The sequence below is a fragment of the Gouania willdenowi genome, chromosome 22, assembly GCF_900634775.1.
Source record: "Gouania willdenowi chromosome 22, fGouWil2.1, whole genome shotgun sequence".
In the NCBI taxonomy this organism is placed as follows: domain Eukaryota; kingdom Metazoa; phylum Chordata; class Actinopteri; order Blenniiformes; family Gobiesocidae; genus Gouania; species Gouania willdenowi.
Genome location: NC_041065.1, coordinates 32063823 through 32081113, shown reverse-complemented (window position 1 = coordinate 32081113; position 17291 = coordinate 32063823). Strand labels below are relative to the sequence as shown.

Sequence of the window (17291 nt, the reverse complement as noted above, 5' to 3'; positions counted from 1 at the left end):
TTGTTTTTGAATGTAATCTAGTCACTTCAGTCGTGTTTGGTGTGAACGCACCTTTATCCTGGTACTTTCTCTGTGTGAGATATACATGGTGTGGGGCAGCGTGTGAAATGCGTGTCTCACATCAATGCGTTAGACAATTAGGCATTCAGAGGTAGTTCTAGTATAACTTAATATATAAACCCTGTTAAATGTAGCTTCATTTATAGATCATGATCACAGTCACACAACTTGAATGGTGGTCTGCTGACATGCTGATGCCGTCCAAGATGGAAGCATAAACAAAACCCGCGTGGTAACAGTGATGTCAGTGCAAAACCTCTATACAGGATTCACCTGCAGGATTTTGTAACCATTTATTCTTACTTTGCTTTGTTTGATTTAATAATTGTTTCACATTAGTTTAAAAATCTACACGTGTAAAAACAACCGCGCGCATAAAACCTGTAGTTAGTGAGCGGGCATGTGCTCGCGGGCCCTCCATGAACAAAATCAGTTTATCCACCAGGATCAACCCCTCAAAGCTGAGGCACTTGGTTTTTGTCAATGCCAAACTTCACTGAAGGAGAAAACTTTTACCTGGATGCAGATTTTTTTTAAATTTTATTTTATACATTTAGATTTCCTTATGTGATTGTAAGCTTTTTTAAGATCCAAGCGGCAGCGTTCTGAACCAGCTGTAGATGTTTGATGCTCTTGTGGGGGATTCCTGTCAGAAGACCATTACCATTGTTCCCTCTCTCACTGTGGCTGAATTCTTCTCCACCTTTTCACACACATTGCTTGTTTCTCTAGTGCCAGTCTGGATTGTTGCAGAGGTGGAGGACGGATCTGTTGAGCGCTCGCTAAAGTTGATGCTAATGTATGAGTGCTGGATGAAGGAGCACTAGGCAGGGGAGGTATCACTGGCTTGGCTTCATTTTGGATCTTCTTTCCTCCACACACCTAAGCAAAGGTTTTGAATTTCACTCCAAGGTCATCAAGGAAGTGCAAGTCATCGTCAAACTCCAGTCGCTACAACAGCTAACTGAGCCTGCAGGCGAGTCTTTGCCCTCTTACTCGTACATCAACAAAGCATCCTTTACACACTGGTCACCTGACTGTAGTCAGGGTTGGGAGGGTTACTTTAAAAAAAAGTGATCCGGTACAATTACAAGTTACCTTACTCTAAGTACCACTATATCTGCCGTGAAGTGTCGCAATGCGTGCGCGTGCACTGTATGTCTGATGCACTGATGTATATTGCGCTTACTTTTAAAATGTAATCCCCCGAAGTAATCCCTGTTTTTATAACATTTTGAATATACTGTAACGGGTTACAGTTAGTGTTTTTTGTATCCAGATTATGTAACGCTGTTACTTGTAATCTGTTACTCCCCAAGCCTGACTGTAGTACTCTCCAAGGAAGTGTTCTGGCAATGCCATGCCATCAAAGATTCCTTCACCTTGCATTGCTTGTCTGTCTCCATACTCAGAGTTAAAGTCATCTATATTTGGCTGGTTTATCTCCCACATTGGATCTTGATATCCAGCTGAAAAGCCTTCTTGGTATCCACCAGTGTTCATCCCATTTATCATAGAAACTGATTTCTGAAAATCTGCTGCAGCTGAAACATTCTTTGCAGTTTCATCACGAGAGCATGTCCATCTAATTGTGTGGGCATGTTCAGCAGGGACACCTCTGTATTCTCCCCCTGGCGCTCTGTGTGATAGTTGATAAGGTGTGGCTTGGTGTGAAAAGGCATCTCAGTAAATAGATCTGGGAATCCTCCAGGATCACCTGGAGAAAGGCCCCAATGCCCAGCTGGCACGTCTTCAGCAGAAGAACTCTATTCTTTGTGATTTTCTGAACCAAGCAACCAGCCAGGCTGAGAGCAAACAAAACGCTGAGCTGGACAAACTGTGTCAGGAATGTGCAAAGTTAACCAAGAATCTTGGTGAGAAGACGGAGAGTGAGCGTGCCCTGCAGAAGCGATTGGAGGAGGTGTGTGAGGAGCTCCATACGACTCAGAGTAGAAACAACACCCTGCAGGCCTCCTTTGACAAGGCTCAACAGGACAACAGCGCTCTGTTAAATTATCAGTTGCGCATTGGGGCCCTGGAAGTTGACGTCATGGACTTTTCAGCTCAGGTGGAGACCCTCACCGCCAAGCTTGAGGAGAAAGTTGATTCTGCAGGAACTGTGTAGAAAGAATCTATCATAGAAGTGTGAACCTGAAGAAGAAAGCCAGTGTCTTAACACTAGAAGTCCCACTGAGGTGTCAAATGAACTTTTTACCTATAAAACCCAGAGAGGTGTCATTTGACCCAAAGAGAACACAAAAATTATTTATTTTTAATGACAGTGTGGTGTGAGAAATGTGCAAAAGAACAACTGTGATTTGTTTTCAATGGTTTTTATTTAGAAGAATCTCCTTCATCCTCTTATTGAGACTCGTGACATACTTGGCACTGCCACGGTATCTCTCTCCTACATTTGCCACATGTGTATTTGTGGCAATGAACACATCGCACAGTTGCGCGATTGCTCTTGCAGCAATGGTTGATCTGACACTTAGCCCTTTTCCCAGGGCCAGGTGTAGGCGGTTGTTGTTGGCGCAGTTGCTCTTTGAGTGCCTTCTTTTCACTCACATGAGAGTTAGCCAACTCTCTTGCTAGCTGAACCAGGAAGTCCACCCGTCTCTCCTGCACCCCGGTGCATGCTTGATAAAGCAGATGTGCATTGAGTGCCGCCATGTCGATCATGTTGTAGAACACGGCGACTGGCCATCGCCGTGTTCCTGTGCGCACACTGTACTCCCGCACCATCTGGTCCATCACATCCACTCCGCACTTTGTGGTGTTGTATTGGGTGATGGTGTTTGGCTTCCTTTTGATGGTTTCCTCAGTCTCAACCACGCTGTGCATGCTGCTGAGAATGTAGACGGTCTTTTTTCGTTTGGGCGCATACACCGTCAGCGTGGCACCAGTGGTGGAAAACACCTAAAAAAGAAGAAATTGTTGTTATTATAGCGGTTTTAAACACAATGACACACTCAGAGGTGTTGATGGAATAAAAAAGACCAACAACATACCTGAGTGGTGAATTCCTTGCGGTCCATCTTTCTAGTTGACTGAGGAATTTCCCGGCGAATCTTGTTGACTGTCCCGAGGATGGTGGTTTTCCGGCTGAGCAGTCGTCGTGCAAGTGTCAGTGATGTAAAGAAATTGTCCGTGGTGACCGTCCTGCCTTTGTCCATAAATGGTTCCATCAGCTTCATCACCACACTCTCAGAAAGTCTCTCCTCACTGGGACGACTGGGGTCCTTTCCAAGATATGGGAGGACATTGCAGATGTACTTTGTTTTCAAATCACAAGCCACCCAAAACTTTATGCCAAATTTGTCGGGTTTTGTTGCAATGTACTGCAGGAAACAGCAGCGAGTCTTCGATGGGAAAAGCTGTTCATCAATTGTGATGTGTCGACCAGGGTTGTAGCATGTGATGCAGTTGGTAACAAACGATCCCCACACATCCGAAATTGCAGCAAACTTATCTGTCTGCACTCGCTCACTGCGCGTAAACATGTCATCAAATCGTAGGTGACGCATGATGTCTTGGAAACGGTTTCGTGACATAATTCCAGTGATAAGTGGGTTTCCCAGGCATGCTGACCAGCTGTCACGCAGAGATGGAACCTTGGTCACCCCCCTCAAAATAATAACAGAAATAAATGCCATTAGTTCATGGAGGATCATGAACCAGTCCGTCTGCTCCGTTTGCCGTGCATGCTGAATAGTCCATTCTTGAATGGGACGGAGCATGCCAACAGTAATGAAACAGAGGAAGCTCTGAAGGCGACTCCTGATTCTTCTTCTGGCCTTTGCTGTTGGCTCTCCATCTGCAGCGTACGGTTCCATTGGAGTGAAACGGAGAATTGTACCCACATGTTCTTCATGCCACACTGTGCCCTCTTTCGCCGTCTCTGTGGGCTCACTCTCCAACCGAGCTCTCTTTTCCAGATGAGGAGCAGTCGCGTCATCTGCAATGTGAACAAATTCAAATTATTCTTTTCTTCGGTTTTAAATAAAAATAAAGTCAGGAAATGAAAATAGGATGTTTGGGAAATCTAACCTGAAGACAGCTCAGAGTCCGAATCCGAATTTGGCTGAAGGTTTATGTCCTCCCCATCTGAGTCACAAGGGTTTGCATTGTTCAGGATCAATTCCAACGCTTCTTGAGTGGTAAACCTTCTCTGCATTTTGAGTAGAATAAGTGTGGAGTGTCAGCAGGTGGAAGCAGCCAGCTATTTATTCCCCACAGCACAAAAGGCTGCATGACAACATGGTATTCCAGTGGTGTCCAATTCCGGTCCTCGAGGGCCGCTAATCAGCACACCTTATTCAAATGATCATCCAGCTCTGCAGAAGCCTGATAATCATTTGAATCAGGTGTGTTGGAAGAGGTGACTCTGTTTCTTTCAATGTTTGTAGTCTGTGTTTGTTCTCCCCCAGCATCAAGCAGAACGAGTTAATAAACGGGGCATTGTGACTTTAGCTTCCAGGGCACTTCCCCCTAACATTCCAGACTTCCATTGTTAGAGTCAGGCTCTCCCCCCTGCTGATTTCTCAGGTGATTCATTTACAAATGAATAGAGGCAAATTGTAGCCATCAGAGTCGTCAGTTTGGTCCTAGAGTTCATTTGACCCTGCTCTGGGACTTCTGGGGGGATATAGAAATCCCTGGGACTTCTAGTGTTAAAGAGACCTGTCATGAAGATGTGCCTGCTCCTGGAGGCTGCAGCATAAAAGCTTGGACTTTGTATTTTCCTTTCATGTCCTGGTTTCATCTGTCTGTTCTCAGGTGAAACCAGAAGACATTGAGATATTTAGTCGGAGGAAGTGTCTGCTGTCAGGCTACAGCAGAAACCATCATGGGGTTGATGGAGGAGGTGAAAGCACTGAAAGTCCAGAATGCCGAAAAAGAAAAGCGCATCACTTTCTTGGAGAACTGAGTGTCTGATTTGGAGCAGCACAACCGCATCAATGATGTGATCATCACCGGCCTGCATAATAAACCTCGCTCCTGCGCTCGGGCAGCAGCGACTCCACCTGGGATCGCAGAAAACAACCTGTCCAATTCCGTGAAGTGGCAAGTGGCATCTTTCCTTTGGTCCAAGGGAATAGAGGTGGACCAGAACACCGTGGAGGCTTGTCACACGCTGCCCAGGAGGAACAACAGCAAACCAGCTGTCATATTAAGGTTTGTCAACAGGAAGTACAAAACGGAGCTCCTGAAACAAGGGAGGAAGTTGAGAGGGTCAGATGTGTACATCAATGAACATCTGACCAAGAGGAATACGGACATCGCCAGGAAAGCCCGGTTCCTGAAGAAGCAGGGGCAGATCCAGGTGACGTGGCCCTCCAGCTGCAAGCGCAACGGGACACTGGAGGAGGCGAAGGTCCTCTGGTGATCCGCGACATTGAGGAGCTGGAGAGATATGACTGAGTTCTGGAATAAGGTAAAACTACATGAATTAACCATGTTATGATGCAACACTACTCCAGAAACAGCTGTAAACGGTGAACATCCAGAATTACACTGAATATAAAGAACAGGACTTGGGTGAGGATGTCAACCCGGACAATAACTTCTACTACAACATCACTGACAACTTACACGTTATTATTTTCAAGATCAATTGGACGGGACAATTCAAACAGACAATAGACTTTCTATCATACCTTTCAATAGTAGGAGCTTATATTCAAACTTCAGCCAAATCAAACAGTATGTAGGTCAGTTCAAACAACCATTCTGTATTATTGCCATCTCTGAAACATGGATAAGCACTGAGAAGAGAGCTGACTTTGAACTAGATGGATACGAGTTCAACTACTTAAACAGAGAGGGGAAGGCGGGTGGAGGGGTAGCTATATATGTGGGTATAGACCTGAAATATAAAGTGGTCGAGAGAACAACAGCAATGAAAGATGTGTTTGAATGAATTACAGTTGAATGTAATTGTAAGCTGCATTTATAGAACACCAGGTCCCAACTTGGATATCTTCAGGGATTGAGTTGAAGAAACATTTACAGTTTCATGTCAGAAGGTCTTGTTTATCTGTGGGGAATTTAACATCGATTAACTGAACCCAAATAATCACAAACCAATAAGAGTTTATTGATACAATGTACAGTCTGAGTCTTTATCCTAAAATCCTAAGACCCAGTGGAATAACGTCTCACAGTGCCACATTAATAGATAATATATTTACAAACCTAACAGACAATACAACAGTAAGTTGATTATTAATTAATGATATAATTGACCATCTATTGGTTTCTGTCATATATGATAGCTGCTACAGGAGAAAAAAACTGATTATGGGACAAAAAATTAAAAGAGTGAGGACAGAAGAGACAATAAATGTAAAGTCAGTTTTAGGCAAAAACAATATTGACAAAGCCTATGAAACATTTTTAAATACCTTCAAATGATTATATGAAAGAAATCGTCTAATAAAGAACTACACTAAAAGACACAAGTATTTAGAATACAACATGAAAAGCATTTGTAACATATTGAATATTGTCATTAGAAACAGCTCAAAACAAAGCACATAACCTCAACATTTTACTGATAATGAAAAGAACATTGCCAGTATGAATGATGTGGTTAATGACTTCAATGAGTGTTTTGTAAATGTTGGACTGAATCTGACAGACAATATCAATAATCCTGGAGCAGATGATGAGTGGAAAGAAACATGAAAATTAACATACATATTGTAAATAAATGTAAAAGCAAGACCTCACTCGACTGTGTTGGCATAGATATGACAATAGTCAAAAAGGTTATTGAAGAAATTGTTCATCCTCTAACATACATCTGCAATCTGTCATTCCAATCTGGTAAATTCCCAAAAGAAATGAAAACTGCAAAAGTCATACCACTTTATTAAACTGGAGACAGACACCAATTCAATAACTACAGGCCCATTTTTCTACTGCTACAATTTTCCAAAATCCTAGAGAAGCTTTTCATTCATAGATTGGACAAATTTATTGATAAACACAAACTGCTGTTTGAAAGCCAATATGGATTCAGATCACAAAGATCCACCTCAATGGCATTAACTGAATCAATAGAAGAAATCACCAGTTCCATAGACAAAAAGAAATGGGCAGTAGGCGTGTTCATAGACCTAAAAAAAAAAGGATTCGACACAATAAATCATGAAATTTGAATCAATAAACTGGAGCATTATGGTATCAGGGATGTGGTTCTACAGTGGATGAAAATTTATCTAAGCAACAGACAGCAGTTTGTGAAAATGGAGGATTTTCAGTCTTCATGCTTGGACATTGTTTCTGGTGTTCCCCAGGGGTCTGTGTTGGGACCTAAACTATTTATTCTTTATATAAATGACATCTGTAAAATCTCTGAAATACTTCATTTTGGTTTTTTTAAACACATTTAAAAAGTGGTTTGACATGAATAAGCTATCGCTAAATGTAGATAAAACAAAATGTATGGTGTTTGGTAAGTATAAGGAGACGACTGATATAAAAGTTATGATAGAAGGTGTAAAAGTAGAAAGGGTTAAATAAATTAAGTTTCTGGGTGTGATAATTGATGAAAACATCTGTTGGAAACCTCATAATAAACATATTCAAACTAAGATATTAAAAAGTGTTTCAGTCCTCAGCAAAGCAAAAATACCTCTTAAACAACAAAGCACTATATATTTTATACTGCTCACTATTACTGCCTTATTTGAATTACTGTGTAGAAAAGTGGGACAACAGCTACAAATCCTCACTCAGACCGTTATGCACACTCCAGAAAAGAGCCATCAGACTGGTTCATAAGACAGGATTCCTGGACCACACTAATGCCTTATTTATTAATTCCAGCTTACTAAAACTCCCACATCTGGTAGAATTTGAAACAGCTAAATTAATGCACAAAGTTAGAAACAAGCAACTACCAGATAACATACAGAAACTTTTTACTGATAGACAGGGGGGTTATAATTACAGGGGGAATCTGGACTTCAGAGTGTTTGAACAACAATGAGGAAGATGTGCACTTCAGTCAGTGGAGTGAGAATTTGAAACAAACTCAGTCAAGACCTGAAACAATGTCCAAGCATTAGACTGTTTAAAAAAGGCTCAAACTTAAAATATTAACAGAACACAGACACGAAGTACAGTGAAGAAACTATTGGGTGTCTCTTCCACTGCAAACAGGATTATACACGGATGATTGTAGATATAATTTTGTATATAGGTTTTGGGTTTTTACAGGCATATTGGGAAGACATTGACATTTTGTGTTTATATGTATTTATTAACATCACATGGTGATATATTTTTGGATGTGTGTAGGAATATTTGATATGTATGTGAATGCACAAAATGTATTAAATGTCACATGCTTGAAAAAATAAATACAAATTTTAAAAAACTACTTAAGCTGCTCCCACATATTTCTGATGGGCACTGTACTAATATTACAAACACACAATATATACAAACCACAAAAAAAGAAGAAAAACAAAAACAATATTAAGAATTTCTGGCGACCCCAAAGACGTTTTTCATCCTTTGTTTTTGCCCATGTTTGTTCTACTGTGTTACAAATGCAGAGTAAACACGATTAGTGACAAGTTGTGCCAGCTCAGAAATGTATTTTAAATTAGATTTAGCAAAGTGAAAGTTTTGAACAGTTGTTCAAGATTGTTTGTTTTAATTTGAAAAAGAACAATTTAAAAGTCAGTATTTTTTTTTTTTTTTTTTTGTATCAATTACTTTACATTTCAGTTGACCTCATTTAAACTCCAGCTGACCCCAAGGTTGAAAAACACCAATAGGAGTATATTTTTAATCTTTTTAATGTAGACTTTTAGGTCTAAATTTGATCTTTTTAAATCATTATTATTATTATTAAAAATAATAATGATAATAATAATAATAATAATAATAATAATAATAATAATAATAATAATAATGTGATCAGATGTTTATTGATTTAGTATTTTTATAATTGTCTGTGCCGGTGGGCGGGGCTTGAACCCTGCTGCTTGTGCTACTGCGGCTCTCAGGCTCCGCCCCTCCACTGCTCCTCCCCGGTGTACCGGACACATTCCTCTCCCCTTCTGTCTTCACACCGGAGATCCTTCATCTAACGGCGAAGCACCGCGGACAGACACCGGGACATCATGGTAAGAACCGGGCCCAGAGCTGGGCCTGACTCCGGTCTCGAAGCGGACTGAGACACGTGGCTTGGGGCGGCTTTTCCTGCTCCAACAGACCGTTATGTGCGACTCTCCGGCGGCGTGATGTTAAAAGCCAGCATGGCCGCTGTGGTCCCGTTCGTGACAGACGGTTTGTGCGTGTTTAAAGTCTCCGTTAAGTGTCGCTGGTACATACGGTCAGTTGGCTAATTTAACACGGTTTCTAAGAGTTTGGTTGGTATCGGTGCGGGTTTGGAGCAGGTGGATCGGGACGAACTCTGGCCGTGTGGCCATGGCCGCCATCTTACTGTCCCGCTGCTCCACCGGGATTAATAGCCGCGGACAGCCGGACAGGAAGCACCCTGCCCTGGCCGTGCCAATTACCCGAGCCCGATGCGTCTGCGTGGCCCGTGGAAGGTATACCGTTTAAAATAATGGGTTAAATGGACTCCGGAACACGAGGACGAGCCCGGGCAGCGGTCAGCATTTAATCTATTAACTAATTAGTTAGTATCTAGCATGTTAACTTATTGAAAGATTACTATTTAACCTGTTAACTAAGTATAATGTTCCTATTTAACCTGTTAACTAGGGATGTCCCAATACGTTTTCACTTCTGATATGATACCTATATCAAATCGATATCCAATATCAATATCGGATTGGGACACCTCTACTGTTAACTTAGTAAAATGTTACTATTTAACCTGTTAGTAAAGAGTCACTAGTGTGGGTCTGCTTTCATTTATTCAAAGGTTCAGAATGAACCATTTAAACCTGAGATAACTTTATCCAGTTTTCTGATTCACTTAACAATTTAAAACTATAGGGATTATTCTACTCTGAATTTATCACTGGGCCCTAGTTAACTGTGTCTGGATTAAAGATTCAAGTGTATATCAACTCTGAATTTTGCAGCAAGTCTGATTTTAATATCTGGCGAAACTAGGATTAATTTGAGTCGACATTAAACATAACACAATTTAACTCTACATTGATCATTTAACCCAGGTTACCAGTCATTGGGCAACTTGTAAAACACAGGTTTATTTAACTCTGAATTCATCTCTGAATTAGAGACATCTGAGTTTCTGGATTTAAAGTAAATGAAAGGTATATTTAATCCTAGATTCATCATTGAACCCAGAATAACATTCCACAAAGACTTCTGGAGAATGATTTAACTCTGAGTTTATCATCTAACCAAGATTAACAGCAGAAACCCAGGTTTATTTAACTCTGAATTCATCTCTAAACCTGAGTTTACAGCCATCAGAGAAATGCTGTCTCAGAAATGAAAATAATTCTCAATTAAGCTATTTTGACTGAAATGTATATAAACTTAAACAATCCTGAAAGTGCTTTGAGATCACTATTGTTTTAATTTGTGCTTTATTAATAAAGTTGAATAGAACCAAACAGCTGTGAAGGAACTTTATGTGAGTTTCAAACGTTTTAGTTAAACTTTATTGTCATAAGTCTTTAGATTTAGTAAAAAATGATCTAAGGTTGTGCTGATGGAGCATATGACTGTGGAGTTCTTCAGTTTTTTTTACTGTGATATGATAAAGTTTGAAGGCGTGGCACAAACAGTAGCTTGCTCTCACTCTGGTTGGTTCATCTTCAGCCAATACCAGGTCTCTTGGCTCCTATTGGCTGAGACACCAGAACCTATCCTAGTAGAAGTTGAGGTTCACTTCTCCTCCTCTCTGCTCCACATCTGCGTATCAGTGTATTGTTTCTGTCATCAGACTGAGGCTCCGCCCTCTGATCAGGATTGGTTGGTATCACCTCTGACACTGATGGAGGGTTCTTGATTTCCTGTTAGTCGTGTTTTCATGTGGCGGCGTGTGTCCCTCCCCAGGCATCAGGTGTGACCGTGAACGACGAGGTGATCAGGGTGTTCAACGACATGAAGGTGAGGAAGAGCTCCACCCAGGACGAGGTGAAGAAGAGGAAGAAGGCAGTGCTGTTTTGTCTCAGCGAGGACAGGAAGAAGATCATCGTGGAGGAGGGCAAGCAGATCCTGGTGGGGGACATCGGAGAGACTGTGGACGACCCCTATGCCTGCTTCGTTAAGCTCCTCCCCCTCAACGACTGCAGGTACGGCCTGTACGACGCCACCTACGAGACCAAGGAGTCCAAGAAGGAGGACCTGGTCTTTATCTTCTGGTACGTACATCATCACCTTCATCTCTTTATAGTAAAAGCAGTTCCATGATATTTCTCCACAAGATTATTGTATTGATCAAAAAAAATGCCCAAATTGATTTTTTTAAATCATGTATTTTATGGAAAAACATTTAAAGCAGATATACGGAGTTTTTGAGAAATATGTTGATGTATGATCCTTTTGAAATACGAAAAAATACCTAACTAGTCTTTAACTGTTGTCTACTGCCGGTGACCATTCATATACATTATTGTATATAAGTCCCTCCTTCGTCCTATAGACCCCTATACAAATGGAAACGATCGCTGACTGCGCCCAGCCAATAGGCTTTGACTTTGACAGTCTCAAAAACACAAAGTGAATGTGGAACTGTGCACGGAAACAAGGCCGCGCGTCACAACAGCAAACAGGTAAATATGATTTTAGCTCTTACCCGACCCATAGACTTATATCAATGCGACTTGATGCAACCTTGTTATGTTCCGCGATGCGCGTGCAAAAAAGTAGAGACGTGGCTTCTAGTAGATTGCAGAGGCAGGGGGAGGAAGTGAAGCTGTTGAGGGCGGGGCATCGAGACGTCCTCTCAGAAACTCCGGATATCAGCTTTAATGTCGCTAACATTAGCATAGAATGTAAACTCTGTCGCTAGGTGTCAGTGAACGCACCATCAGACCTTGTTAAACTACCTCACTCCTCAATGAATTTTAGCTTTATTTTCATAAAACATACTGGGCCCTTTGATAGATGGATGTGGTTAGCTTTTCGTAATTAATTTAATAACTTAACAGAATCTGTTGTAGGAGCCAAAGTTAAACTTTTTTGAAAAATGTGATTTGACAGTTTGATAAACATAGCACTTGTTTTTGATATTGGTTCTTGAATTACAGTTATTTACTGTTAACTTGTTCTTACAAGTTTAAAAAATAAAATAATTTGTATTTCATACTGATTTGTACTTGTAAAGGTGACATTTGTAATTGATATTATGAAGTATATTGTGTTTAGTATCGGGTTATATTGTATCGTGACATGTGAATCGTGTATTGTAATGTCAGATTGATGGCAATGTACAGCCCTAGTGTGTAGAGTTTAGCATGGATGCTAACATGCTCTTAAATCTCAGACAACTTGTTTGTTGAACAACCAGTGCGGAGGTTCACCACAGTGATGTGACCTTTGACCTTTGTGTGTGTCCAGGGCTCCAGAGAATGCTCCTCTGAAAAGTAAGATGATCTACGCCAGCTCCAAAGACGCCATCAAGAAGAAGTTCACAGGTTAGTACATACTTACACTTTCCACTGGATTATTTCATACAGTTGACCACACGTAGAATTCTCATCCATGTATTTTCACTCTGACATTTAAAGACAGGGTTGGATGTTTATTGATCAGTTTTATAATATTTTTAAAATATATACCTATCAGGGTTCTCTCCAGAGCTGTTGAGCGTAGGGGCCCCGAAGCTGTAATTTTGCTCCCCTATGGAGCGATAGCGCCCCCTACGTTCAGTTTTCAGCAACATAGGTGGGATTGTCTGTTGTTTTTAACTTTTTTAATTGGTACAGTCGTAATAATGGTTTCACACTTGGACACAAAAAGGACTTCCAGGCGTGCACAGGTGGTTTTAACTCTTTTTATTCTGAATAACCCAGAAACACATTCATCAGCCACATTTATTTAATACAGGTGAACTGCTCGGATGCTCCCGTCTTTACCTGAGGACCCCTGCAGCCCTTTAGCTGCCCTCGATGGTGCCTGAGTGCACCATTCAATATAAACAGTGCTTCAACCAGATGTAGTGCACATGAAGCTGCTCGTCATGTTTATAACTCACAACGGCTCATTCTACATCTACACTCGGCATGTGAATCTCCATCGCAGACAACGATTTGATACGTACCTCAATACATGATCAGTGATACAATGCATTAGCGATACATTGAATTCCCTGTCTAAGGTTCACGATTTGATCCAATGTTCAATTCTACACAATACAATGCGATTTTGTGCAATACTAGACAATTCAACATGATGCAAGGAAATTATACCAAAAATTTAAATAGTAAATAAGTAGCTAGTGGTACTAGAGGCAGAGGATTTATTGTATTCATTATAAGCAGCAAATTTAACAATGTGCTAATTTTGCTTTTAATCTCTACTAAGAACTATGCATCGCTTTAGGCAAGTTCTTTTTAGTCACTTAAAAAACACAGCAAAATATAGATACGAGTGAGGCCCTCAGTTTGTGTAAGGTTTAGCAGCACGGCATTCTTTACAAACCACCTGCGTCTGGTCAAGTTTAACATCTTTCTACAACAGATTTAAATTTTTAGGTACGTTGTAAATCTCATCAATGGCTGCTGCTGCTGCTGCTCTTACTGGCCTCCGTGTTATTATAACTTTGTTGTGGTATCAATTTGCTTCCGAGCTTCAGTTCATGTTCAAAACAAAATGCACAGCAGTGATTCAATGCAGTGCATTCAATGTGCCTCGGAAACACAGGATTGAATGTAATACAACATGACAAAACTGCCCCATGACCCTGAAAACAGGAACAAGCGGGTCTGAAGATGGGTGGATGGATGATGCAGGCACGCAGTGACCGATGCATCTCGATTTCACCCGTAAATTGAGCCGATGCACACGGAATGAATCGATTCACTCGCATCGCACAAGTTTGTATCTAGATACTGATTAATCTCTACATGTACGTGTACGGATGTGAACACTGTTGAAACGTGTTTGAGCTTAAAGAGACATCGGCTTCATTCTGGTCTCCCTAAAGCATTTTTTCAAAATAAAAATATGATTTCATGGTTTAGCCTTTTTTTCAAAATAAAAGCCTCGTTCAGGAACAAAAGCTTTTAAAAATAAAGTTCCTGTTTTACATCTAGAACCTAAAGTAGTAGAGTAGCGTAACTAAAGTGTGTACTCTTTCCTCAGGAATCAAACACGAGTGGCAGGTGAACGGTTTGGACGACATCCAGGACCGAACCACGCTGGCTGAGAAGCTCGGAGGAAACGTGGTCATCTCTCTGGAGGGAAAACCGCTGTGAGGGCGTAGCCAAACAGAGCCCAGCCAACCGCCGCCGTGCCATCAGATCTAAGCCCCGCCCCTTCTGCACACCGCCTCTGGTCTGCTGCGTCTGTTCCTGTCCCTGTTTGTCTTTGTGTGTTCCTCCTTTTCTTTGTTTCAAACATGAAGGATATCTCATTAATATAATAATATGCAAACTCCGCCCCCTTCGTGGAGCTGACAGACCAGTCACAAACCTGACAGTCACCTCTCTGATTTTGCCAAACAGTGGAAGAAGCTCCGCCCCCTCAGCGTACTCTGTGACTTTATTTATTATCAAAAGAAACGTGTTTGTAAACAGGAAGCTATGCACAAACCCAGCACTGCTACACACACACACACACACGGTTTGTGTCACTTTTGGTCATTTGAAGGTTTGCTCATCACTTTTACTTTGAATGTTAGAGTGCACTTTTATTTTGAAACACCCCAATTAGAGTGCACTTTTATTTTGAAACACTACAGGAAGCAGATTGGATATCCGGAGCCTTAAAAAGAAGTTGTTTCTGATATCACAGGAAGCCACGGGTCAATAAAAACCTGTGGCTGAACAATGAGTCCTGCCTCCTCTGCTTCAGCACAATAGGCCACACCCACCTGTGTTCATTGGGTATTCAACATACCACGCCATGCCCACCTGCGGTCATTAGGTAACAGTCAGAGCACATAAGGTGGATTGTGCTCTCTTGGATCATGTTTGTACATTAAGGAACAGATCTATTCTATATATGTCTGTAGACCTTCATGTTGCTCAGGTCCAGGTGTCAGTGAGGGGAGGGTTTGCATGTTCTCCATGTAACCAGACTTTTCTATGATGATGCTCCACGGGAAGCTCAGCGTGGAGCATTTCTCAGTCTCCATAGGGAGGAGGAACCCTGAGAGGATTTGGAGAACCAGAGATGCTACAAAACTGGATCAACATATCAGGATATATTTGTGTTAACAAGGTTGACTTAACCCAATGGTTCCTCAACTTTTTCTGTTGTGCCCCCTTTAAATATTTTTTTTTCAGGACCCGAAAAGTTTAAAATGTGTAAAAAAATGCAACCTTTATTGAAAAAGGTCAAAATTGTGATTATTCTTCTTGAAAACTTGTAAAACAACAAAATGTGAAATCACATATTTTTAAAAAGTAAAAAATAAAGTCCCATGAGTGGGGAAAAATAAATTTTTAAACAGTTATCATGTTCACTTTAACCAGGGTTTTTTAAACTTGGATCAGTGCACATCAACCAAGCTGGAGTCAAATATTTCAATTACGATTGTGTTTTTTATTATCCATGTTTAACTGCAATTATAGTGACTGTCTTTTTTCCCAAATACAATTGTTCCTTATTTTGCAAAAATTCACGTACATTCTTAATTACTAAAGTAAAAACACAATGAATTACAATTATTACCAAGCCTGAAGTTTAACTTTATATTCATTATTTTGTCTAATCATTAGACTAATGTGAAACAGGTAAATTAACTGAAGTTAATTTAATTTCAGAAATAAAACTTTACCATAAAGGGTTTAACTTTGCTAAATGAAAAATAAGTGTATCCATTAACTTTATTTATTTTTTTATACAGTGCTTTGAAACAAATGCTTTACATAAGGTGTGTAGTATCGCTGTAGGATGTTAATGTGTACTATATGCTATTCGTTTCAATGTTTACATTTACATTTGGATTATAAAACACAACTTGGGCCAAAATTTGGAAATTAGCGACAGCTACGAACTGTACAAAACATTAGTTTTATTCCCTGTGTTTTTTACGTTAAATTGTATTGTCCGTTTTTAAATAAAATGCAATTATATTCTAACTAACCCTTCCCACCTGTATTGGGATATGAAACATGTTTTAATAATTACCAACGTGTTTTATAGCTAAAGAAATGTCCCCACATTTTGTGTGTAATTGACAATTCTAATTGAATTGTGATGACAATTACAAAGTGATCTCAACTACAATTATGTTACTCAATTATTAAAGGGGTGGGCTTAACAGCGTCTGACCAATCACAAACATGAAGAAGCAGCACAAGTGTTTCAGCATCATTGTGGGCGGAGTCTGTGGCTTTGACGACTCAGTAAATGAATAAATCACACTCCGGCTCCATCAGCTGACTGTAGCTCCGTCACATCCACGCCCGTGCGTGCAAAAGCATTGGTGTGTGCAGATTACATCACAGATATCACAAATTACTTTTTTTGTGGACATAAATATTCATTTCAACCAGGCAGCTTTGATCTGTGGAAACCTCTAACCCAGTGGGACTCGACCTTCAGCCCGCGACCCCCAAAATATAGAGACCGGCGACCCCCAATGTACCTGAAGGTGGTTGCATACAGACGTGTGTGTGTGTATCCTGGATAACACACACACACACACTGTAATAGCTCTTGTTATATGACATATATTTTTTAAGCCAATTGTTATAAAAAGGTTTAAGTGCTCTTATTTGGTGCCAATTGTTAAATCAGTGCCTCTGTTTATATCTGAGCCCATTTTATTGAGTATGGAATTGCATCAGTGATTGTGTCCACCCAGGGTTTTTACAGCCCCCCGAAGACAGAGGTCTGGAGACAGATCTGATCACATCAACATCTGGATGTTTCTATAGGATGAAGGATTTAAACTGTTTCGATCACCTCACAATCTTTTCAGTTCAGCAGACTATTTAATAAATGTTTACTTATTCACCTGTTTAAATCTATGATCAATGGACCTTTATTAACATTTCCTGGTGATATTTCACATCGATCACTTCGTAGTGTCGCCTTTTATCGCTTTTTCTTCTTTTCGTGTTTTGTTTATTTCCCGCGCTTCCTGAAAG

At 40.5% G+C, this 17291-nt stretch overlaps 1 protein-coding gene across 1 annotated transcript; it reads left to right on the top strand.

Annotated features, from left to right (window-relative positions):
• The first annotated feature begins 9080 nt into the window (after positions 1-9080).
• On the top strand, positions 9081-15024 carry cfl2 (cofilin 2 (muscle)). Its single transcript, XM_028438730.1, has 4 exons — positions 9081-9206; positions 11083-11390; positions 12589-12665; positions 14335-15024. The coding sequence occupies exons 1-4, from the start codon at positions 9204-9206 to the stop codon at positions 14445-14447; spliced, it is 501 nt and encodes a 166-aa protein (XP_028294531.1). The 5' UTR covers positions 9081-9203; the 3' UTR covers positions 14448-15024.
• The last annotated feature ends 2267 nt before the right edge of the window (positions 15025-17291 follow it).